Source organism: Planococcus citri, chromosome 5 (genome assembly GCF_950023065.1).
Source record: "Planococcus citri chromosome 5, ihPlaCitr1.1, whole genome shotgun sequence".
NCBI classification, from domain to species: domain Eukaryota; kingdom Metazoa; phylum Arthropoda; class Insecta; order Hemiptera; family Pseudococcidae; genus Planococcus; species Planococcus citri.
In genome coordinates this window covers 70,444,185-70,470,054 of record NC_088681.1, presented here as the reverse complement: position 1 = coordinate 70,470,054, position 25,870 = coordinate 70,444,185, and the positions used below count along the sequence as shown (strand labels likewise).

Genomic DNA, 25,870 nt, shown 5'->3' with positions numbered 1-25,870 from the left:
TCGATTCGTTTTCACGAATCATTTTTGATTTGATCAAATATTTGCAAAAATGGTAAAATAAATATAAAAAACATTCATTTGGCAAAGGTTGCATTTGAAACAATAATTGAACACGAAAAAAGCATTAAAATTGGGTACTGAAAATCGCCCAAAAAGCGATGAAATTTTGGTGAAATTTGATTTTTAAAAAAATATTACACGAAAAAGGCTTGAAAACTTCTTGAAATGATTTAGAGACCAAAAACCTCAAAAAAACAAAATTGCTGTAAAAACTTAAAACTGATGAAATTTTTGAAAAAATTGAGCAAAAGTTGCTTGAAAAAGTGTTGAAAACATGTAAAAATGCTGTAACAAAAGCATTAAAATGGGTGAAAGTTACCTAAATGTGTTGAAATTTGGCAAAAATTGCACCAAAAAGTGGTAAAAACCTTGAAAATTATCAAAATCAATAAAAAAATTCTCAAAAAGTGGTGAAATTTTATTTAAATTAATCAAAAAGATGATAAGAGAAACACGACAGGAACAATACAAAAGGTTTGTGGCGAACATGGAAAGGGATACATATCGCACCTCGGGAGTAATAAGGTCACATCTCAAAAAAGTGAAATTTTACAGGAGAGTGATTTTCTTTTTTTTTAAAACTTGATTCATTATTTTCATCAACTTATAATCAATTGTGAGGAATGAATAGCATGTCATTTTGAAGATTGGGTATCTTACCTTCATTTAGCATAAGAATATTTTGAAAAATAAACTCTTAAAGAGGAAATATTTCAATGTTTGGAAAACATTTTGAGTTATAACCTTTCATAAAAAGTGATCTGGAGGCGGAAAAAAGCATCCAAAAAAAATTTCATGATAATAAAATTGTAGAGAATTAAATTTCCAATCGACATAATGTCGTTAGTTTTTTTCTAGAGGGCTTAGTTTTTGAGTTTTTCTCAAAAAACTGAAATTTCAATATATATGCAAATTAATTTTCCTGAAAAATGTTCTATTTCAAAAATTTTTTGTTTTGGAACAAACCTACCAAAAATACACTCCTTGTGTTTATATTACATCTTAAAAACGTTCAAAACTATTGAAACTGTTTTCTGACACTTTGTATGTGCAAATTTTACTCAAAGAAAGAGGAGTTTTCTGAGATGTGACCTTATAACTCCAAACAACTTGCAATTGACCTTATAACTCCAAACAACTTGCAATGTTGTAAAAATTGTGAGTTAGGCCCTTTGCATTTTTTACATGATCTAAGCAGCATACCCGACTCAAAGTGTTATTTTTGGTTGCAGGGGGTCATGCAAACCCCAAAAATGCAAAAACATCAAAATTGATTTTTTTTGAGATGTGACCTTATTGCTCCCGAGGTGCGATATAAACTGAAACCAAAAGTGTTCAAAATAATCAAAATAATATTGGAAGATGAGGTACATAGAGCAAACATTGCCCCACCAGACTGTGAATAAATGGCCAAATACTACGCTAACCTATGGAGTGATCCCGACAATGAAATTGAAGCAGCAAACTGTGAGGAGAACAAGTATGAGCCATTCTCTTGGGAAGAGCTAGATGGAGCCTTGAAAAGCTCCAGAAATGGAAAAGCCCCAGGCAGTGATAAGTTACCAACAGACTTATTCAAGAACGTCACAATAACCATTAAGAAGTGATTGCTAGCTTTCTACAATAAATTACTATCAGGTGTGACCATACCAGAAGACTTCCGCACTGCAATTGTAATACCCATCTTCAAAAAAGGAGACCAAAATGATCTAGGAAACTACCGTGGAATTAGCCTACTAAATGCTGCTTACAAAATACTTGCAAAGATGCTAGCGAGAAGAATCGAGAGCCATGCAGAGCCAATAATATTGTTACCTTAATGCCGAATCTAAGTATGTCCATCCAAAAAAACATCGTTGTTTTGCGTCACTGATAAGACTCTGGGAAGCCCTGAATTGAAAAATTTGCATCTGAGTACAGTTAAAATGCACCACCGAAGATGCATGAAGCTGACCAATGTTCAATCAGAACTCAACAAACCCTTCCAAGCATATCCAAACCTGTCAGTTATCAGTAATGCGTAAAATTGTACTTTTTTTGTATGGACATACTCGGATTCAGCATTAAGGTAATGATATTGGAATGCCAAAATGGATTTCAAAAGGGAAGATCATGCATAGATGGGGTATATGCAACAAAGCTGCTGATGGAGAAGAGATGAGAATATGTGAGGGCGCATACGAAAAGGGACCATATGACCAAAAGTAAAATTTCACAGGAGGGGGGTTCAAAGTTTTGCATTATTTCCCTTGTTTTAAGGTAAGATTACGTATGGCTATTACAACTTCGAAGGTCCTACATACTGCCACACATTCACCCACACCCTCCAATGACCTGTACTGGCCAAATTAGACACTACAAAGTCGATACAGTGAGCAATTCAGTTGATATTATCAAGAATTTTAGAGTCTTCGTTTTGATAAAAATCGTTTGCGGCTAATGTGGCAATGTTTTTCAGTTCAATTTGTGTTTTTTATAAAGTTTCAAAATAAAATTAGTTATATATTATTAAAAAATACATTTCATAAGTCGATACCGGTGTCTAAGTGTCTATACTGATGGATCATTTTGCTGGAAGTCCTGGGTTTGGGTTCCGCTACCTGAAAAAATCTTTTATGATTTTTTCCACTCATGTCTTTTTAAAGTCACAAGTTTTTGTAAAATTTTCATTTTTTACACGTTTTTACGTCTTTTTTCAAATTTTTTGCATCATTTTTCAACTTTTGTGAGTAATAAATTTATGCATGCTTCGCTTAAAAGTAAAAAAATTTGATGAAATGATAAAAATTGGTACCTATGGAAGGTTCTATTCGATTCTCTAAGAGTTCCTACAACAATTTCAGGGAAATTTTTTTTTCATTTTTTGGTCATAAGGACCCTTTCTGTATGCGCCCTCACATAATTATAAACTATATAAACTAGAGACCCACATGTCTTTGTTGATCTGGAGAAGGCGTATGATCGAGTATGAAGGAAGAGGTTGTTTGAAATCCTGAGGAAAATCAAAGCGAATGGACAAATAGTACGCCTAATTGAAGAAATATACACGGATAATGTAATAAGAGTAAGATCTGGAAACATGTCGGAAGCAAAGAAGATAGGAAGAGGATGCCCAATGGCATGTAGTCTGTTCAACATCTACCTTGATGACATGATTAAAGAATGGCTGAAAACCAAGCCAAAAGGGCTAGACATCAATGACACCCATGTCAATACCATGCTGTTTGCTGATGATCAGGTGGTCTTTGCTGACAACGAAGATGATTTGCAGAGAGCAATGTATGTACAACCTTCAGAAAGTAGCTGATAAGTACGGAATGAGAATCTCGTCGTCAAAAACAAAGGTGATGGCCTTCGAGGGGAAAGAGCCAGTACGCAGTAAAATCGTTGTGAATGGACTGCCTGGAGAACATGTTAAAAGCTTTAAATATCTCGGATGTGAGCTGTCATATGAAGGAGAAGTTGACCCACAACTTAAGATCAGTAAATTCCTGAGAGTAAGCGGAGCTATAAACCGAGCCATACCTCCAAGAAAAGTCAGATCTGAAACTCGAATAAGAATCTACAATACGCTGGCAAGACCAATGCTGCTGCTGTATGGAAGTGAAACATGGACAATGAAAAAGGATATAAAAAGCAGAGTAACCGCAGCGGAAATGAGATTCATGCGAGCCACAGCAGGATATACTAGACGTGATAGGAAAAGGAACGAAGACATCCTGAAGGAGCTAGGAGCAGAGCCAATCATTAGACAAGTGAAAGATTACAGAAAGAAATGGCGAAAACACGTTGACAGAATGCCTGATGAACGGTCCCCTCGAAAAGTCAAAGAATACACTCCAACTGGCAGGAGGAGCAGAGGAAGACCGAAGAAAAGACTTGATGATCCATCGGCGAGCAATTCTTCTACATTTTCCCAGACGGGCTGAACAGCTCACCGGGTCAAAGTTCAATTATGATGATGATGATCAAAAATTGCGTGAACAAGAATCAAAATCAATAATCAAAAATTACAAAAATGCGATGAAATTTGGTAAAAAAAAAAGGGGGGTTTAAAGAAATCTTAAAAAGGTATAAAACATTTAAAAAAAACCTTACAGCCAATGACAATCACCGAAAACCAATGAAATTTTGTCGGAATTTCACAGTAATTAATCAAATACAAATACATCAAAATTTAATAAAAATTTGTCAAAAGTGTAGAAAGTATAATTAAATTCATTGTTAAATTGACCTCCAATTATTGAAAATCTCTCCTAATTGTTGAGAAAAATCTGAATATTTTGGCGAAATTTTGGAAAATTGTGAATTTTGAGAAATCAACAAAATTGAGCAAACTTTGCAAATAATTGCTCACTTTTTAATAAAATTTAGCGGAGGGTCTCCTCTCCATTTTATCTTGAGAATTTTTGAAATTTTCAAGTTTCAACCCCCCTTCCCTTCCCTTAGGTCCTAAGTATGCGGAAACGATGTTGGAAAAATTCCACATACGTACGCAATTCCTTAATTGTGATTATCTTTTGTGAAATTTTAGATATTTTTGAACTACCCCCCCCCCTCCTTCCCTCCCACAAAAAGAAAGAAAATAATAAATTTCATGTACATACAGTCACATAACTCCGGTTAGGGTGAAGGGGGCGACGTCGACTCCAAAAAATGTTTGAGGTAGTTTCACATTAGGGTAATAACTACTAGCCTATTGAGTTTTGCCAAATTTTGAGTGACTGCAGATTTTTTCATCTTATCCTTCCTTAATACCTATAAATCATGTTTGTTTAAATGTCGTAAAAATGGTTAAAAATTATTGCTGAAAGATGAAATATTTTAAAATTTCAAGTTAGAAATTTCGCAAAAATGCTCAAATATCAAACCACTTGTGGAAAATTCGAAAAAATTGATGAATCAAATATCATCAGAATTGAATGCAATTTTATAAACGGTACGTAAAATACCTAGGTGCTCTAGAAAAACTCTAGAAAAAAATGGCAATAAAATTATTTGAATTTAAAATTACCAATCTTTTAATATGCACAAAACAACGTTTGAAATTCTTCAAATGATCTAAAAACAATTACGATGACCAAAAATTGATAAAATACCTCAGGATTTTAAGATGAACAAGGAACAAAAAAATTGTTCACGAATGTTCATTCAATGCTCATAAATTGTTACGATGAATCACGAATCAGCTTAAAAAAAGGGGACTCGAATCACGAATCTTGAATCACAAATAAAATCTCGACATTTTGGATCTGAATCGGATTAGATAGACTATATAAACAGGTTTTTTCAATTTTTTTTTATCTAGAAAGTGATGAACTGATGACCACTCCATTTTCATAAAAATAAAGGTCACTTTTGGTTATTGCTTTCACTGAAAATGGTATTGGTCCCTGCAATCGTTCAAAAAATGAGACGATTCGCTACCTCTATTGATTTTTGTGGCATATGCCAGGCAGTGCACTTCTTTCAGAGAATTCCTTTCCAAATTATTGAAATGAAACGTCGAAAAAACCTCAACTGTGGTTGGAAGATTTCGTTTAAAAAATGTGAATCCTCAGGGTATACTACTGGAGTATACTGGTACAGAGAACGAATAAAAAGTAAAGGAAGAAACACAACCGGATACTTAATTAGAGATGCATAAAGGTACTCTAAATATTCGTATATCGTATCTGCATAAATATACTTGTGTAGCTGTAGCTGTGTACGTTGGCGACTGGCGTTGTCAGAGTTAATTATACGCGCGTCCACGTATCAAAAACCGCTTTTAAAATTAGGGTAGCATCGTGTAATACGTATTTTTCGGACCACTGCTGAAAATATGAAGTGATAATTACCGCTGTGAAAACTTAAAAGCCCAATGAATTTAAGTTACAAGACCGTTACGTAAGTAATTTGTGCTTCCTTTTTTTTTCTTCTTCTTCTTCTTCGTATACGTATACTCGACACTCGTACGAGTACTGACCACTGAATTATTAATTTTGATAATTATCGGCGGTATTTAAAAACCTGTTTTTGCGCCAAGCTGCCTACAACGAACGTATTTTTTTACTATCTGTTTTCTCCCTCTGACCCTTGGCGCGGTTGTCGACTGTCGTCGTTGTCGTTATTGCGGCTGGATACGAGTATTACGGCGGCGATGACACATCGACTAATTATTATAATTGCCGGTAAGAATTTTCAATTTGGTTCGAATTTACGAGCATTATTATATGTACGGTGCGCTGTGTGCTTTATGAACACAGAAGCAGAGACCAAGAGACTCGATTGGATTTACGTAGACTGTCTGCCTACACCTAGTGATAGATCATCGAGCGTTTTTTTTTCACGTTTGTTTCTTGTTGTGACGAAATATCTGCGTGTGTCGTGTTACAGAGGTTAGATATTCGAGGAAGAGTTAAAGTGCTACATGGTCAATATCGAAAAACCGAAGAGCCCCCGCTAGCTTTATTTGCAATTTGTACGCCGTTCGGCCCGCCGTCCTTGTTAGAGATACCTCATAAAGAAGTCATGTTCAAGAGTAAACATAAATTAGATTTGTCTCTGGTTTCGATGGATCAACGGTGAGTATCGCTTTAATTTTATTGTTTTTTTTCTGATGAACCAACAAAATGTGGTGATTTGAAAGAAAAAGTTCAGGTTATATCGAATGAGTGTTCAAATCCAAAAATAATATCTGAATTTGCACGAAGACATGGAAATGAAATCCGAAATGTTCGTAAGGGAGAAATTCAGCATTTGATTTTCATGTTGTTGAAGGGGTCAAATTCTAACACAATTAAAGAAATATTGAATAATTTTTTTGAGAAATATTGAATAATTTTCATTTCAAAAAGAAAAAAAAAAGGACTTCGCTTGACCTAAAATTGAGAAAGTGCCATTGAAATTAGATAGAAAATTAATTTTTGAGAAATGTTTGTCTTGTATATGTTCTTTTAATATTTGAAAAGTCTATTTTTTTTTCGAAGCGAAAGATGCACCTAATAATTATGATTATTTTTTGCAGGGGTAAAATTTTACTCGGATACTCAGATAGTGAATTGGCCAACATGGGAGGTTACGATCTCGTCCATTATGATGACCTCGCCTACGTTGCCAGTGCTCATCAGGAGCGTAAGTGAATGCAGATTCATAATTTTTGAAAATAATAATTTAAAAAAAATGTAATGTAAATGTGCTTAATGTGTGTTTCAATTTCAGTATTGAAGACTGGAGCATCGGGTATGATAGCGTATCGATATCAAACAAAAGATGGGCCTTGGCAATGGCTACAGACCAGCTCGAGATTAGTGTATAAAAATTCTAAGCCAGATTTTGTCATCTGTACGCATAGACCTTTGATGTAAGTACATAATACCTGAGTTTAGCCCTTTTGAATGGTTTATTTCACACGATTTGGAATACGAATTTTTTGATGGTTTGAAAAAAGGAAAAAAAGAAAAAAAAATCATTTATGCGTGAATTTTTATCTTGTTAATTTTATTGACCCTTAAAATTGAACATTCGTGTGAGGTGAAGATTGGGTCCAATTTTAGAAGAAAGGATGGTCTTCGTTTTATACCTTTTTGAAATTTTGGTGTCATTTTCCCCTTTCACCCCCAAGAGTTGTTGGTGAAAAAAGTCCCTAAAAATTTTAGCCTCCCAACTGAAATTTCTTCCGATCTTTCCAACAGAATTGGTCTCCTGTGTAGAGACCCTCATGTTGAATGAATTATAAAGCTGAGATGAAACGAAAATCGGTGACATTTTTTATAAAATTTTCAATTCATGTGTCATAATTTCAAGAAAAAATATTTGTTGATTCCTCAAATTAAAAATTATGTAAACAATTCTTTTCGGTACGTAGAACCCAAAAAAATGTTTTCCAAATATTTTGTGTCAAAATTGCTCTTTTGTCGACTTTTGGTCAATTTTTGAAAATCAAAGGCCCAAAAATGGGGGAATTTTTTTTTTACCAAATTGACCTGTCTCAAGCTGAAATTTGACATAAACCTTAATTTTGAACCCCTCCCCCCTCCTCCTACTCCTCCTAGAAACCATAGAAAGCGGTTTTGGACCGATTTGAGTAGTTAGTTCTGAAGCCTTCAATGGATTTTTGAAATATGAAATTTCTGCCAAATTTTATATTAACGTGTTGAGTTGATTGAAAGTCGTTTCAAGCCATTCTGGAGCCTTCAGTCTTATTTTGAAAATTCCAGATTTCCAAAAAAAGTGTCCTAAATTTTGTCCAATTGCAACTTTAGCAGTAGACCATTTCTAATCAACTGCCAACACCTTAAAATTAGGGTTAATTTAAGCTTTTCAACTACGTTGGTTAAAATGTTGTTGAAATTTCAATTTTGAAAAATTTGCTGGAGGCTCCAGAACTGCTTAAAACTGATTCGAAACTGTTTTCATTCGATTCAAGGGGGGGGGGGGGTCTAAAACGAGGTACTAGTTTTTCGACTTTCTTCGCCAATTTGTGGAAATTTTGATTTTTTCCCATTTTAACCCCTTGATTTTCAAAAATTCATCAAAAATCAAAAAAAAAGCTGTAACGTCTGAAGTTTTGGCTATTGACATATTGATGGCTTGGTATAAAAACCTCGCAAGTCCAGTTTTTTTCGAAAATGCTTTTTTGCGGTTTCTTTAGTAAAAAAACGAGGAATCCGAATTTAAAAACCTAGTACATCTAAAACGCATCCTAGCGCTCTAATCGGCAAAAATCCAACATTAAAAAACACACAAGTCCGACATACGAGGTAAGTACAAGAATTTCATCAATTGTAAATTTGAAAACCACGTAAGTCGTACGTAAGTACGATGAAAATCTCGTATGTCGTCTCTAGAAACCTTGTATGACCTATCAAAGCGCTTTAATCAACTAATTATATTTGATCAACCTATAAAATATCATCAGGCCATACCATTAAGACCTCTAAAATATAATAATGCAATCTAAAACTGCAAATAACAAGATATGAATGTTTTAAACGTTTTTTTTTGTTCTCCTGAAAAATTTAGGATTTTGGACTAATGTGGTATTTATACCAAGCCATCAATTTTTGCTTGTTCTTTCGATTTAGCTCTGTCCAGTTCCAAAATCTTTCTGCCAATTGGTATACCTAGACCCGCCTTATGAAATTTTCAAGTCCTCCTTGTATTGCTCCATGTCATCTTGTGATCTTTTTTGAGTTAATAGAATGTATTCATGATTCTTAGTCCGTTGAAAGTGCAAACATCTATCAGTCTCTTCTCTTCCCATTTGTATTCATTCTTTCTGTTCCATACATACCAGTTACTGTCTTTGTACGCTTATCTCCTACTTGAGCATTCAAGTCTCCTGCTATTATCAATTGAAGAGCTCTATTCCAAAGTGGGTTTAGTCATTTTTTTCACCAATAAATGCGTTTAAAATTTTTGTTGCTAAAATTTGTTCTGTTTCAAAAGGTCGGTGCACCTTTCCTTTCTTTGGACATAGAACAATTGCTTGTAGAAAAAATCACTTTGAAAAAAAGATGACTCAACTCAGAACAATTGCTTGTAGAAAAAATCACTTTGAAAAAAAGATGACTCAACTCACTTTTGAAGTAAAAATCTCCATAAAACGAGTTTTTTTTTTAAAAATGACTCAACCCACTTTGGAATAGAACTCTTCAATTTATCTTCTGGGTTTACTGCTTTTACTGCCCTTTGTAGTTGTTCATAGAACTCTCCACTTTGTTCCTCTTTTCCCTCTTCTGGTAAATATACTCCGATTATTGTAAGAGAGTCTTTTTTCAATCGCATCCTTGCTGATACAATTCTTTCATGCCATATGTTGTATGAGTCGATGTTTTAGTGGTGTTTATTATGTATTGTATGTGTAACATCACGCCGCCTGCAGCTCTGCTTTTCTTGTCAACTCCGCTGTAGATAACCATGTAATTTCCAGATTCTGTTGTTCCACTTCCTTTCTTCTTCATTTCAGACATCATGGCAAAGTCTATATTTCTGCTGCTTAGAATTTTGTTTATTTCTGCTTCCTTAGCTGCATATCCTCTTACATTCCAGTTTCCAAATTTGTATTCTCTTTTGTTAGCGTGAGTTTTTATTTTAACCAGGGGTTCACCTCCGTCGGGGATAGAAAATTTGAAAAAAAATCATCCAAAGGCAGTTGAAGAATGGGAGATCTGTGTCTAGTTGCACAGAAGGCAGTGGGAGAGGGTTGAAAAGTATCTAATGTAACAATGTTGAAGTTTACAACATTAATTAAAACTGTAGAATTGCGAGACATTTTAACCACCCTCCCTTCTTCTCTAATTCATTATAGGACCATTGTTTTATAATTTTTACTGCTTTTAAAAAATTTGTGGGACATTCATTCCCTAAAATTAGCCTCTACAAACTGGAAATTGTTTTCTGCGATTCGTTTTTTGTGTATTTTCTGGTACATTAGAATAAGTATAAAAAGTCGCAATGGTAAGGGTAAAGGTACCGAATATCGACCCCCTCTTCAAATCCAACCCTCCCCCCCATCTAACTCGCCTGATGATGCCACAAAGTTTTTGGAAAGACATTTTTCTTATTATTGTTTTTCGCAGAAAAAGCGAATGAGACCAAAATCACCGCTGCACGCTGTAAACCCAAATGGTGAGAAATGGCAAGCAAAAAAACGAAAATCAGAAAGTCAACATTAAATTTTCAATTTTGTTTGAAGTGAGCTTGCAGGGTTGTGGAACGATACCAATTCCAAAAAACCAATACCGGCAAAACCGCTTAATTTTCGAAAAAAATTAAAAAACTGAAAACCAATACCGATAAGTTGGCAAATGAAAAACTGATTTACAAAATACCAATTAGATTTTCAAAATTGGTACAAATACCGAAAACAAATACCAAAATTATTTCAAAATCTGTATTTCAGTATTCATTTTTTCATAATTCTGCAAATGAAACAATTCCAACAGTAAACAAAATAAGTTCATTTATTTGAATGATCACATTTCTTTGTTGTTTCACTTTCATTTTATACTCAATTTAGCTTTTACACTTCTTACTCTCTCAATTTTTGAATTTTTAGGCAAAGTATTCTGTAATTAGCATGTACATATTTTGAAATTTTCAATTTGGTTTCATGTTGGTAAAATACCAATACCAAAATCAAAAACTGATATAAAATCCATGTACATTTGGAAAAACCGATACCAAAAACCAAAATTTTGAGGTAGAAATTGAAAAATACCAAAAACCAATACCGTTTTAGCCACTGCATTTGAAATACCAATACCGTTTTGTTTAATCGTTCCGCAAGCCTGTGAGCTTGTAAAAATAGTTTTTGGTGGATAAATTACCTGTTAATTTTTATTTAAAACTGACACTTGAACGAATAATTAGTGCTAACTACTTTTTGGATAATTTCAACAGTGAGTTTTCAAATTTCTGGTCAACGTTACTTTTATGATTATGACGTACCCTAAATTCGACCCCCCATTGTTTTGACAATTTCAAGACTTTGTTTTTTGATACAGACATGCCGAAAGATAAACCAAAATCGTGAGAAATGGTGGGTAAAATTTTCTAAGGTACTTTTATGTTGATATGTCAAGTAGGTACATGATAAATATTTGTTTTAACGTCTGCAGACTTTGATTTTTGTGTTTTTTATTCATTTGTAAATTTTAACACATTTTTTGAGGGGGTTGATCCCTCGAGAACTGACATCACTGAGGAAACCTCCGGGTCCATGTCAGCACCCGGAGGTTTCCTCAGTGATGTCAGTATTTTAATTTTACTTGTTAACTTAACATAACCCGGAGGTTTCCTCAGCGATGTCAGCATAAAAATAAGTCATCGCTTAAGGGATATTAGGGTCACTTTTTTTTTGATAAGTAAACAATTTTCATAATTTGTAAAAACGATCTAAATACTTTATATTCAGGTATTAAGTAATAAATATTTGTTTTAACGCCTTCAGACTTTGATTTCGGTGTTTTTTTTTACTCATTTTCAACACATTTTTTTAGGGGGTTGATATTTGGGTCACTTTTTTTTTGTTGAATTTTTGAACTTTTTTGGAAAATGTAAAAAAATGATAGTAAATGAAAATGTTGGGTCTTGGGGCTTTGGGATGTTGAAGTAGACATGTCAATCTATCGTTTAAGCCATCACCGACATTTCCAGCTCAATTTGGCTCCGAGAAATTCAAAAAATAAACTAGGGGGTTGATATTTGGTACCTTTACCCTTAATGACAAAATTTGCAAAACATGCCAAAATGCTGAATTTTGAAATTTTTGAAGGTGTTTAACTCCCTTCCCCTCTCTTTCTTCCTCACTCGCCACCTCTCCATGGCTCTCATTAAAATTCTAAAAATGTCCTTTAAGTTGGTAAATTTTTTTCGATGATAATTTAGTTTTTTCTCGATTTTATGGATATAGATAGCGAGCATCAGTAACGTATGTATTATGTTAACTTTTACAGGGAAGAAGAAGGTCGAGATTTGGTGGGCAAACGAACGATGGATTTCAAAGTGAGCTATTTAGACGCCGGCCTAACGAACAGCTACTTCAGCGATTCGGATCAGCTGCTGAATAGCTCGTCGAATCAATACTCTTCCTCGTCGACGCCGGTGCCGCCGCAAACGGTGACGACGAAATCGCCGACACCTCAGCGTATCAATCGTCGCTACAAAACGCAACTTCGAGATTTCGTGTCGACTTGTCGCACGAAGCGGAAACTCAACAGTCACCATCATCACCATCACCAGCAGCATAATCACCATCAGCCGGCGATCGTGCATCCGACGCCGACGACGCCGGCGGCGGTCGACTACATAGCGGCAGCGGGCGCCGATCCGACGGCGGCGGCGGCCGTAGCGGTGGCGTATTCGAATCTGAATACGATGTATCCGAGCGCGGCGTATCCCAGCGCCGGCGGCGTCACGCCGGCGGATAATAGTCTTTCGTACATGGGCCACGGCGGTAACTTTCATCAAACGTTGTACGATAATCGGTTACCGTACCTGACGACGACGGATAACCTGTTCCATCAGTACCGGCCGCTGGGCGTGGGCGTCGGCAACTACTACACCGATTATCATAGTCCGGCGGCGGGCACGCCGTACGTCTCCAACGGATTCCTAGAGATACCGGCTCGAGCGTCTCCGTCTAGTCTGCCGACGTACGATACCAGCGCCCATCACCACGCCGCCTCGGCGGCCGTCGCCATCGTGCAGGATAACAGCAAGCTCAACGAATGCGACAAGCTGTACTCGTGCAATCAGTCGCTCATCGAGCAGAAATACTCGACGGCGGTGGCGGCGGCCGCCGTCATGGATAACAATCGCTACGTAACCGGTACGAAATGCATCGACGTACCCAGTCCGTACAACATGTCGTCCATCGTTCCGTCCACCTCGTGTGGTGTCGGCGGCGGCGGCGGCAACCTCAACAGCTCAGCTCGAATCGGCGTCGGCGGCGGCGGCGGAATGAAATCCATCGATCACATGTCCGCTGGCGGCGAATCCTCTCCCGTACCAGTTACCGTTAACGGATTAATTACTTCCAAAATGGAGGACGTCAAGACTGAAGTCCTGCAGCACTATTCACCGCTTCCGGCCGAACCGCCAAGGCAAACGGTACTGATGTGGGCGCTCAATCATACGCCTCAGTCGTCCGTCAGCAGCGGTAGATCGCCTACCGAAAACAGCTCCAACGCCAGCACGCCGCCGGTACTCATCAACGGCTCGGCAGCCGCCACGTCGTCCAGTCAATACATAGCCGCCGTTGCCGCAGCCGCTTCCAGAGATAATACCAAAAAATACGTCACCAGTGATCCGCTCAAATCGTTGGCTGAAATGAACACGATGCCGGTCGCCAAATGGAAGACCGAGCCGCCGCCCAGTCCGAAGGCCTACTATCATCATCAGTACACCAACGATGGTGGCACCGCACCAGAGGTATGGCCACCACCACATCATCAGTTCTATCCTTATCACCACCATCACCAGTGAGTGCTTTCACACACTTTTCACTTTTACACCCGACGCTTTTTTTTCTTTCTATCTTTCTGTGATCTTCCATCGTGTATGGCTACGCCTCTACGCTAGAACTTACGTGCCGAATCTGATTCAAAATTAGCCATCGAAGCATTTCCTTTTTGAAACAGAAGTGTGATGAACGTTGATGGATGTGTCTCCTCCTCCCTACAGTTGAAAATTTCAGTACAATGTTGAAAAAACCGACAAAAGATATAAAAATTCTGGAAAATTTTGAAAAAGTCTGTGGAAATTATTCGAGTTTACTCCCTTTTAGGGGCGAAACTAGAGGTTTCATTTGGAAGGGGGGAGGGGAGACGACAATTTGCCAACCAATATGAGAAAAAAAATACTAATTTTGCCGAATAAAACGAAAGATAGATGAGAGCCTAATCTTCGCTTTTCCTGTTCAATTGTTCAAGTTTTAGCAGAGTTCGGAAAGAACTTTTTTTTAAATTTAGGAACAACAAAACAAACATTTTTTTTTGTTAAGATAAAAAAAATGAAAATTCAACTATTGACTGAAAAATTTGAAAAAAAACAAGTTGGTTTGAAAAACATGTTTTAAAAATATGTTTTGGATTTTTTTGGTTTGAAATAAACAACGTGAAAATTAGCAATTTTGATCACATTTTTTCTAGTAAAAATACAAAAACTGACTGAAAAATTTGAAAAAAAAAAACAAGTTAGTATAAGAAAAAGATGTTTTAGAAAACGTGCTGTCCAAACTCCAAACTCTGCTTTTTAGAAGCCTCAAACATGACATTTTTTATTTTGAAATATAGACACAAGTTAGCCTAAGCGTAACGAGGGCAAATAAAAAGCTTTCAAAAATTTGAATTTTGATAAGTGAAAGAGATTATTTTTTAAAGTGAGGAGGTTGATAGTTCTGGTCTCAAAATAGTCCGGCATATGACAATAGAAATAATTTCACCCCCCCCCCCGCCGATCCTCCGGGACAACTTTTTTCTTAAAGGGGACATCCTAAGGAACATTTTAAAGCAAACTTGCCCAAAAAAAAGTTGGTCAGGTCAGCCGAAATCGCAGATTTTGCGTTTCAACATAGGACTTGCACGACATTTTTCAAACTTTACAAAGGTAGATCGAAAGATCATGCAAATATTTATCACCAGTCAAAATTTCAAGTGCTAAAGTGCGTTTTTCGATTTTTGATGAATTTTTGAAAAACGAATTTAGGCCAAAAATGAGGGAAAAAATCAAAATTTTACCAAATTGACCAAGAAAGCTTAAATTTGGGATAAACCCTATTTTCGACATGCCAAATTGATTGGAAACGGGTTCAACCCGTTTTGAGCAGCACTGGAGCCTCCAGCAGATTTTTGAAACTCGAAATTTCCACAAAATTCTATCAAATTGAAGTTGTAAAGCTGAAATTTATTTTAAAAACTAATTTCAATACGCTACGAAGTACTTACTGCAAGTAAATTTCAAGTCGTTTTGGAGCCTCCAGCAACTTTTTGAAAATTCCAGATGTTTGAAACTTTAAATTTTCACAAAATTTCATCAAATGGAGATGGAAAGCTGAAATTTACTCTACACTCCAAATGTAACACCCTCTGAAAACGACTTCAGGTGGGTTCAAGTCATTTTAGAGCCTTCAACGACTTTTTTGAAAATTACTGGAGCCTCCAGTAGATTTTTGAAACTTGAAATTTTCCCAAAATTTCATCCAACTGAGATGGAGAGTCGAAATTCATTCAGCAAACTAATTTCAATACGGTACGAAGTTCACTACTGGTAGATTTCAAGTCGTTTTGGAGCCTCCAGCGACTTTTTGAAAGGTTGTATGACTTTTTTTTTGGAAAATTGAAATTTCCTTAAAGTAGCTGGAAGCTTCAAAACCATTTGAAACCACCATTCCGACTCTCCATCTCAGTTTGATGAAATTTTGGGGAAACTTCATGTTTCAAAAATTTGCTGGAGGCTCCAGTAATTTTCAAAAAAGTCGCCGGAGTCCCTAAAATGACTTGAACCCACCTGAAGTCGTTTTCAGAGGGTGTTAAAATTGGAGTGTAGAGTTAATTTCAGCTTTCCATCTCCATTTGATGAAATTTTGTGAAAATTTAAAGTTTCAAAAATCTGCTGGTGCTGGAGGCTCCAGTAATTTACAAAAAAGTCGCCGGAGGCCCTAAAATGACTTGAACCCACCTGAAGTCATTTTCAGAGGGTGTTAAAATTGGAGTGTAGAGTAAATTTCAGCTTTCCATGGAATTTCGAGTTTCAAAATTCTGCTGGAGGCTCCAGAACTGCTCAGAACGGGTTGAAACTGTTTCCAATCGATTTGGCATGTCGAAAATAGGGTATACCCCAAATTTCAGCTTTCTTGGTCAATTTGGTAAGATTTTGATTTTTTCCCTCATTTTTGGCCTAAATTCGATTTTCAAAAATTAACCAAAAATCGAAAAACGCAATTTAGCACTTGAAATTTTGACAGGTGATAAATTTTTGCATGATCTTTCGATCTACCTTTGTAATGTTTGAAAAATATGCCGGACTGAAACTTTAGTACAATTTATAAATGATAATTTTTTAGAAATTCCAAGTGTGGAAAAAAAGCGAACGTTGCGAACAAGATTTTAAAAATATGAATTTCGAAAAGTATAGAAACGTTTATTTTTTATGTGAAAAGTTTATTTTTTGATTTTGACATTTTTTGAGTGTACGAGTAAATAATAGATTTTTATTAAGTTTTTGACTGTAATTATGAGGTGTTTCAATAGTCGAACCAAATTGCTTCCAAATCCAGCAAATACGATTTGAGAGCAAGTGAGAAACATATTTTTTAAATCCCATTTTTCCTCAGAAAAATCACTTTGAAATCTCAAAATATGTTGGAAGGGAGGGTACTGCTCTAAAAATTTCTCTCTTTTAAGGCTTTGCTGTGAGGGCACTTTAACAAAACTTCAATAATATCAAAAAAATTGCTGTGAAAATTGAAAAAAATTGAAGATATTTTTTTGGTGGGGAGGGGGCATGAAATTTGACAAAAAAAACACTTTCAAGTAATTTTTTAAAAAGCACTCGTTTTGCTAACTTTTTGGCAATAATTACAACCATTTTACTATTTTATCAAAAAACTACTTCGAGAGAATTTCGACGAAAAAACATTAAAACTTTTCATCAACTCGCAAAAAAATTGACACTGTTTGACAATTTTCACAAAAAACGGTAATTTTTGATACCTAGGTAAGTTAGATAATTTTGGAAAAAACAGGATTCTTTGGGCAATCTTGAAAAGAACAGGACTGTTTGACAATCTTAGTTTCGTCCCTGCCCCTCCTCTCTTCCCAGAAATAAATTAGGTACTTGAAAAATGTAGCGAATGTTGCTGAATTTTAAACCTCATGAAGATTGAAGGTATTGATAGGTGGGGATTTCGGAAATAATAGTAGCCAAAGTAGGTAAATATGACGATAACTCGACATTGCACAGCTCACTGCACCGTCATCCCATTTCCATCGTTTCAATTTCGAGAACCAAATTAGGTACATAGGCTTATGTTCATTCGCGAAACTATGGAAAGTAGGTAACACAGCACCAAAATTTTGATCATAATGCAAAAAAAAAATGTCAAATATTTTGGTATAAAAACATTGCAATTTTACGTCAACTCGTCAAAAATTGACACTCTTTCAGAATTTTGACAAAAAATGGGAGAATTTTTCAACAATTTTGGAAAAACAGGATTTTATTGGACATTCTTGGCAAGAACTGGACTGTTTGACAACTTTGGTGAAAATTGACCCAGTTTGACAAAAATGGACACTTTTTGACATTTTTTCTCCAAAAATTGGCACTTCTTGATTTGGAGAAAATTCAGGAAAAAACACTTCACGAGAAAGATTGGAAGAAAAGAACTTTTGTTTGGCAATTTTAGAACAAAACTGAGTGACCCAGAAGACGTTTCCTCATCGTTTGAATCTGAAAGCGTGAGTTGAGGAATGGCGTTTTTCCAAACATAGTTTTTTGAAATTTTTGAGAGATCCTATTTTAAGAACCGATGCTTTTTTTGTTTGACAAAAAATGAACTCTACCTGTAATCAATTTTCAATCGTTTCCTTCAAATTTGTCTTTTTGTCGCTGAAATTTCTCAAAATCTTTCTTCTTCCATGTATAATTCTTCTGGTTTATGGAGACAAAAATCAGAGAGGTATTACTTGTTCTTGAAGCTGTAAATTCTGCATTTTCGATATTCGTCATTCTTTCGTCTTCTTTTGCACCATTTATTTTTATAGTAGAACTTGTAAATTGGGCATGGATTATTGTTATTCAAAATTCTACGTATTCATTGCACGTAATTGTAGCCACCAACTTTTACTTTACAATGTACTTACTTCTTGTTTACCTGTGTATTTTTTTGTTGTTTTCGAATAAAACTGACTGATATAATTTTCAGCACAGCAGTTGCGAGGTCGGGAATGGTCGCAGAATGCGGCTATCCTCAGATAAATCGGACGGGAGTCCTTTGTTGTCCATCTCGGAGGTGACGAACACGTTGTTAAATCAATGACTAGTAAGTTGAAGTCAATTTATAAATTAATAACTCGTGTTAGTTTTATTTTTCATTTTCATTTCAACGATTCAGAAACAGGATGTCCAACAGCCCCGCTTATCCTGCTTTTATGCCAAAATTTCTGCGTAAGTCTCCCCTCCCCCCCACACCCGCCAATATTTTAATCATATTATGAAATTTCCCACTCATTCTCTCGTTAATTATAATTTTTGAAAAATTTTCTTTGTTCTCTGTTGTAAGTGGAAAAAAAAATGGCCGAAAGCATATTTTTTGAAATGCCCTGCTTGGAGAGCTGCCTTTCCTGATTTTTTTTTTTTTTGATGAAATCATTCATCAGCCTCATCAAATCTCTTCGGGAGCACTAATTCCCCCCCCCCTTTCTCCTCCCTTCAGGATAAACTATATTTCAAAAAATTTCCAAAAGTTCTTTTCGTTTTGATATGATTATTAATATTATTTTATTCTATAAAAAAGAAGACTCTAAAATTATTCTGTGTTTTTTTCTCTGTTTTTAGGAAAATCCGGCGGCAGTTCCAACAGCCTTTTCGTCACCGGAGCCTATTTTTACATTTATCTAGTCGTTCTTGCGTAAGTTTTAACGGTAGCAAAATAATTTTACCTTGTTGTGTACATTATTTTGTTTTTTTTCTTTTTTTATTTAAAATTTTATTTCTTTTTCAAATTTTTTTTGTGTTCTTAGTGTAATTTATTTTGTAACGAAAAATTTGATATCAGCGTTGTCATTTTAACTAAACGATTGAGCTGCCTAAAAACATTACAGTTCGAATTTAACCGAGTAAATGACAAATTATATGGGCAAAAATTACACACGAATTAACGTACCTACCTACATCTCGTACAGTTGGTAATTTATCAGATTTTTGTAAATTTTTTTAAAATTGTTTTTTTTTCTTTTGTTTTGTTGTACTTTACTTTTTTCAGCTCAAATCGCCTTTGTTTAATGCTTAAAAGCTATTTTTAACGTATTATCTAGTCAAGTTTCTTCTGTTTGATGTACAATTTTTTTTTACTCGAGTAGGTGTTTGGCAAAAGCAAAACATGATGGAAAAAAAGTCGCTTGTATAAAAATTTACCTAACCTAACCTGCAATTAAAGGGGTATAGTTTGACGGAAATTCAGCCATGTTTCGTTATATTTATCACCTTTGTAAACGTGTGATTAAAATAACTACCTTTGAAAAAAAAATATTATCGACAATTTAGACGAGGGAATTCCTCATTTCACATTTGATCGCTTTGATAGGCTAAAGTAATAGTGTAAAATTCAAACTTGGATTATTTATTTTGGGATTTAGTTTAAATTGAAATAAGCTCTTTCATCTTAATAATAATTCGTATTTATTTTTCATTTTGAAAATTTTATTTATTTGTTGTTTTTTTTCTCATTTTTTATTCTGTGATATGTTAAGTTTTTTTTTCTTTTTGGTACTCTTCGATACATATCAAATTTTCGGTTGTAGTAAAAAAAAGTTTAATGGAAAAGTACGATCTGTATTCAATTATACGTACGTGTATATAGGTATTATCTTTTTTTTTATTATTTACAATTCATAAAAAATACCGAATGATTATACAAGCTGTTTTAAGATCTATCAACTCATAGTGCGCGGTTGCTCATATTTATTCTTAAATACCTACCTGTAAATTGGTGTCAAAAACTGCTCATTGTGATACCTACCTACCTATTTTTGCGTGTAAAATGCAGCGTGTGTCTGTGTACTTACTGGAGGTACCCTTATTAACTATGTAATTGTAAAGGTAGGTGATAAGGGTGCTGGCGATGTTGTTGCGCATCCTGTAAGTTTTCTTATGGGTTGTAACCTCGATCATGTGTGGATTCAAACTTACTCGTGTAATATATAAAACTATATAGATGAAATTTCGTACAAAATAAAAATTTCCCATCATTTTCATTTACGAGTGTTTTCTTTAATTTTTCAGATTTCGTCGTCTATGCAGTGAGTAGGTACCTATAGTTCGAAGAAGAAGTCACCGGTGCCAATGAATTCTGAACGAATGAAGATTGCAAACACTTCCAGTACTCTTCACCCTCTAATATTATGACACGGGTGTTCAAAAAATCGCAAAACATTTTGTTAGCTCGAGAAATTCTGATTTAGAGAGAAGATTGGCATCTGAGTTATTCAAATGTGACGTGTTAATTAACGCATTTAGTGAATGTGAGAACGTGTTTTGTGGTTATTTGGACACCCTGTAAGAGTTTGGTAATAGAAGCGTTCACACTGGTATTAGATCCTGTTGTCATCTATTTCTGTTGACTTCATTCGTTCAGAAATCATTATTAGCACCTACAAAGACTTTTGCAACATATTCAGGGCCCTCAAGGGCCGAAATTGGGGGCGGGTTTAATTTTTGGAGAAATATGGAACCGCAGTAAAAAAGATTGTAGTACCAAGTTTTTCATTGATACCTATATCTGATCACATCTGTGGCCATAGATGTCCATTTTTTGTGTATCTACTCTCTACCATAAAAATAATTGATTGATTGGTTGGTTGGTTTGTTTGTGGTTTTCTTTAGCCATTTGACTTTTGGATTTACTCTCATCCAATACAATTGATTTGTAATACTTCAAGCATGTATTTGTGTTTGTGACACATTACTGTTTCTCGCAAGCTGACCATGAATGCACTATGTCATTAAAATGGCCTAAATTTGAATGACCAATTAGGTGCTTGCAGAAATTATTTTTATCGATGTTTTGTTTTCACGCATGAGAAATGAGTAGGTACCTACTTAAACTTATTATAATTTGTCAAGGTTTGGTTATCATTCAACGAGTCCAATTTACCCTTGAGAAATGACCAAAAGTTGGATATGCTGCTAAAATCATTTTTATACCAGTTTCTGTGACTGCTGTTTGCAGGTAAGTAATTGCAATGTCCATATGAAAGACAAATAGCGTGAACGAACAATCGATTGTGACTAATTAGGCATCGCTGATCACGTCAAGCTCGTTTATTCGAGTCGATCGAGCTTTCATCTACCTGAAAGCTCGATAATTATGAAAAAAAGCTTCATTTTCGATGGAACTTTGAGCTTTTTGCAAAACCTAACACCGGAAATGAATTCGCCTTACCCAAAAACCCCCCTATTCGTACAATTCGTACAGTCTAAAAAGCTCTCTAAAGATCGCAAAATTGATTCAAAAGTTGAAACTTTATGATGCAGCGCTGCAGGCGGCGAAATTGCGAAGTTCTTTTGAAATCTCGATTTTGGGATACAGAAAGATGTATTTACAACGTATTTTTGGCGATAACAAAAGAAGTTCCATTTTCTACCGCCTGAAGCGCTGCATTATTTTTTTCAAAATTTCATGTCTTCAAAATTGAGATTTTTAGCCGAATGAACATCAAATAGGGTGTACGAATAGTCGATTATCATCAATTAGGCATCGCTGATCACGTCAAGCTCGTTTATTTGAGTCGATCGAGCTTTTTTCTACCTGAAAGTTCAATTTTCATGAAAAAAAGCTTCATTTTGGATGGAACTTTGAGCTTTTTGGCAGCACCAACGTCGGAAACGGATTCTCCACCTGCAAAAACCCTCCTATTCGTACCATTCGTACAGTCTAAAAAGCTCTCTAAAGCTCGCAAAATTGATTCGAAAGTTCAAGTATTAGGAGCATCGAACCTCCTAATACTTCATATTCTCCTAATGAAATTGGTCTCTTTTAGCATCTTAAAATGACAAGAATTGGCAAATTTGTATTTTTCCAAAAGTGAGCTTTTCAGCCGAATGAACATCAATTAGGGTGCACGAATAGTCGATTATCATCGAATAAGCATCGCTGATCACGTCAAGCTCGTTTATTCGAGTTGATCGAGCTTTTATCTACCTGAAAGCTCGATAGTTATGAAAAAAAGCTTCATTTTCGATGGACCTTTGAGCTTTTTGCAAAAACTAACACCGGAAATGAATTCGCCGTACCCATAAACCCCCCTATTCGTACCATTCGTACAGTCTAAAAAGCTCTGTAAAGCTCACAAAATTGATTCAAAAGTTCAAACTTTATGATGCAGCGCTGCAGGCGGTGAAATTGAGAAGTTCTTTTGAAATCCTGATGTTGGGACACAGAAAAGTGTAATTTACAACGTATTTTTGACGATATCAAAAGAAGTTCCATTTTCTGCCGCCTGAAGCGCTGCATCATTTTTTCAAAATTTCTTGTCTTCAAAATTGAGCTTTTTAGCCGAATGAACATCAAATAGGGTGTACGAATAGTCGATTATCACTAATTGAGCATCGTTGATCACGTCAATCTGGTTTATTTCAGTCGATCGAGCTTTTATCTACCTGAAAGCTCGATAATTATGAAAAAAGCTTCATTTTGGAGGAAACTGTGAGCTTTTTGCAAGAACTAACAATGGAAATGAATTCGCCGTACCCAAAAACCCCCCTATTCGTACCATTCGTATAGTCTAAGAAGCTCTCTAAAGCTCGCAAAATTGATTCAAAAGTTCAAGTATTAGGAGTATCGAACCTCCTAATATCCCATATTCTCCTAATAAAATTGGTCTCATTTCGCATCAAATATATTCGAAAATGATCAAATTTGGAAAAGTTGTACTTTTTCAAAATTGAGCTTTCTGGCCAAATGAACATCAATTAGGGTGTACGAATAGTCGATTATTACTAATTGAGCATCGCTGATCACGTCACGCTCGTTTGTTTTAGTCGATCGAGTTTTCTTCCGACTGAAAGCTCAACTTTTATGGAAAAAAGCTCCATTTCGAAGAGAACTTTGAGCTTTTTGCAACAACCAACTCCGGAAACGAATTCGACGTACCCAACAACCCCCCTATTCGTCCAGTTTGTACAGCCTAAAAAGCTCTCTAAAGCTCGAAAAATTGATTCAAAAGTTCAAATATTAGGAGTATCGAACCTCCTAATACTCTATATTCTCCTAATGAAATTGGTCTCATTTAGCATCTTCTGTTACCAAAAATGGTGAAAATTGAAAAATTTCTGTTTTTTCAAAATTTAGCTTTTTAGGCAAACGAACGTAAATTATGATGTACGAATAGTCGATTATTACTAATTGAGCATCGGTGATCACGTCAATCTGGTCTAATTCAGTCGAGCGAGCTTTTATCCACCTGAAAGCTCGATAATTATGAAAAAAGCTTCAATTCTGAAGGAACTTTGAGCTTTTTGCAAAAACCAACACCGGAAACGGATTCTCCACCTGCAAAAACCCCCCTATTCGTACCATTCGTACAGTCTAAAAAGCTCTCTAAAGCTCGCAAAATTGATTCAAAAGTTCAAGTATCAGTAGCATCGAACCTCCTATTACACCATATTCTCCTAATGAAAATGGTCTCATTTAGCATCTTATATACTCGAAAATGACTAGAATTGGCAAATTTGTATTTTTTCAAAAGTGAGCTTTTCAGCCGAATGAACATCAAATAGGGTGTACGAATAGTCGATTATCACTAATTGAGCATCGCTGATCACGTCAATCTGGTCTACTCGTATTTAAGTCGATCGAGCTTTTATCTACCTGAAAGCTCGATGATTGTGAAAAAAAGCTTCATTTTGGAGAAAACTTTCAGCTTTTTGCAAGAACTAACACCGTAAATGAATTCGCCGTACCCAAAAACCTCTCTATTCGTACCATTCGTACAGTCTAAAAAGCTCTCTAAAGCTCACAAAATTGATTCAAAAGTTCAAACTTTATGATGCAGTGCTGCAGGCGGTGAAATTGAGAAGTTCTTTTGAAATCCTGATTTTGGGACACAGAAAGGTGTATTTACAACGTATTTTTGACAGTAACAAAAAAAGTTCCATTTTCTGCCGCCTGAAGCGCTGCATCATTTTTTCAAAATTTCTTGTCTTCAAAATTGAGCTTTTTAGCCGAATGAACATCAAATAGGGTGTACGAATAGTCGATTAACACTAATTGAGCATCGCTGATCACGTCAATCTGCTTTATTTCAGTCGATCGAGCTTTTTTCAACTTGAAAGCTCAATGATTGTGAAAAAAGCTTCAATTCCGAAGAAACTTTGAGCTTTTTGCAAAAACCAACGCCGGAAACTGATTCGACGTACCCAAAAACCCCCCTAGTCGTACCATTTGTACAGTCTAAAAAGCTCTCTAAAGCTCGCAAAATTGATTCGAAAGTTCAAGTATTAGGAGCATCGAAGCTCCTAATACTTCATATTCTCCTAATGAAATTGGTCTCTTTTAGCATCTTCTATACTCAAAAATGACAAAAATTGGCAAATTTGTATTTTTTCAAAAGTGAGCTTTTCAGCTGAATGAACATAAATTAGGGTGCACGAATAGTCGATTATCATCGAATAAGCATCGCTGATCACGTCAAGCTCGTTTATTCGAGTCGTTCGAGCTTTTTCCTACCTGAAAGCTCGATAATTATGTAAAAAAGCTTCATATTCAATGGACCTATGAGCTTTTTGCAAAAACTAACACCGGAAATGAATTCGCCGTACCCAAAAATCCCCCTATTCGTAACATTCGTACAGTCTAAAAAGCTCTCTAAAGCTCGCAAAATTGATTTGAAAGTTCAAGTATTAGGAGCATCGAACCTCCTAATACTCTATATTCTCCTAATGAAATTGGTCTCATTTAGCATCTTCTGTTACCAAAAATGGTGAAAACTGAAAAATTTCTGTTTTTTCAAAATTGAGCTTTTTGACCAAATGGTAGTGAATTAAGGTGTACGAATAGTTGATTATTACTAATTGAGCATCGCTGATCACGTCACACTCGTTTGTTTTAGTCGATCGAGCTTTATTCCGACTGAAAGCTCAACTTTTATGGAAAAAAGCTTCATTTCGAAGAGAACTTTGAGCTTTTTTCAAGAACTAAAACCGGAAATGAATTCGCCGTACCCAAAAACGCCCCTATTCGTACCATTCGTACTGTCTAAAAAGCTCTCTAAAGCTCGCAAAATTTATTCAAAAGTTCAAACTTTATGATGCAGCGCTGCGACGGTGAAATTGAGAAGTTCTTTTGAAATCCTGATTTTGGGATGCAGAAAGATATATTTACAACGTATTTTTGGCGATAACAAAAGGAAGTTCCATTTTCTGCCACATGAAGCGCTGCACCATTTTTTCAAAATTTCTTGTCTTCAAAATTGAGCTTTTCAGCCGAATTAACATCAATTATGGTGTACGAATAGTCGATTATTACTAATTGAGCATCGGTGATCACGTCAATCTGGTTCATTTTAGTCGAGCGAGCTTTTATCTACCTGAAAGCTCAATA

At 35.6% G+C, this 25,870-nt stretch overlaps 1 protein-coding gene across 6 annotated transcripts in view; it reads left to right on the top strand.

The window, feature by feature from the left end:
• The window catches only part of ss (spineless), a 176,525-nt gene extending 155,873 nt beyond the window's left edge, over nt 1-20,652 (top strand). For 2 of the 6 annotated variants that reach the window (XM_065368471.1, XM_065368468.1), the window contains 6 exons: nt 6,439-6,626; nt 7,070-7,176; nt 7,264-7,405; nt 12,504-14,030; nt 18,481-18,592; nt 19,108-20,525. In XM_065368471.1, coding sequence (XP_065224543.1) covers nt 6,439-6,626; nt 7,070-7,176; nt 7,264-7,405; nt 12,504-14,030; nt 18,481-18,589 — 2,073 coding nt within the window. In that variant the 3' untranslated portion in view covers nt 18,590-18,592; nt 19,108-20,525. Of the gene's footprint in view, nt 1-6,438; nt 6,627-7,069; nt 7,177-7,263; nt 7,406-12,503; nt 14,031-18,475; nt 18,593-19,107; nt 20,526-20,553 lie in introns of those variants that run through there. The other 4 variants (XR_010559381.1, XR_010559382.1, XM_065368470.1 and 1 more) reach the window with 4 other exon arrangements.
• The last annotated feature ends 5,218 nt before the right edge of the window (nt 20,653-25,870 follow it).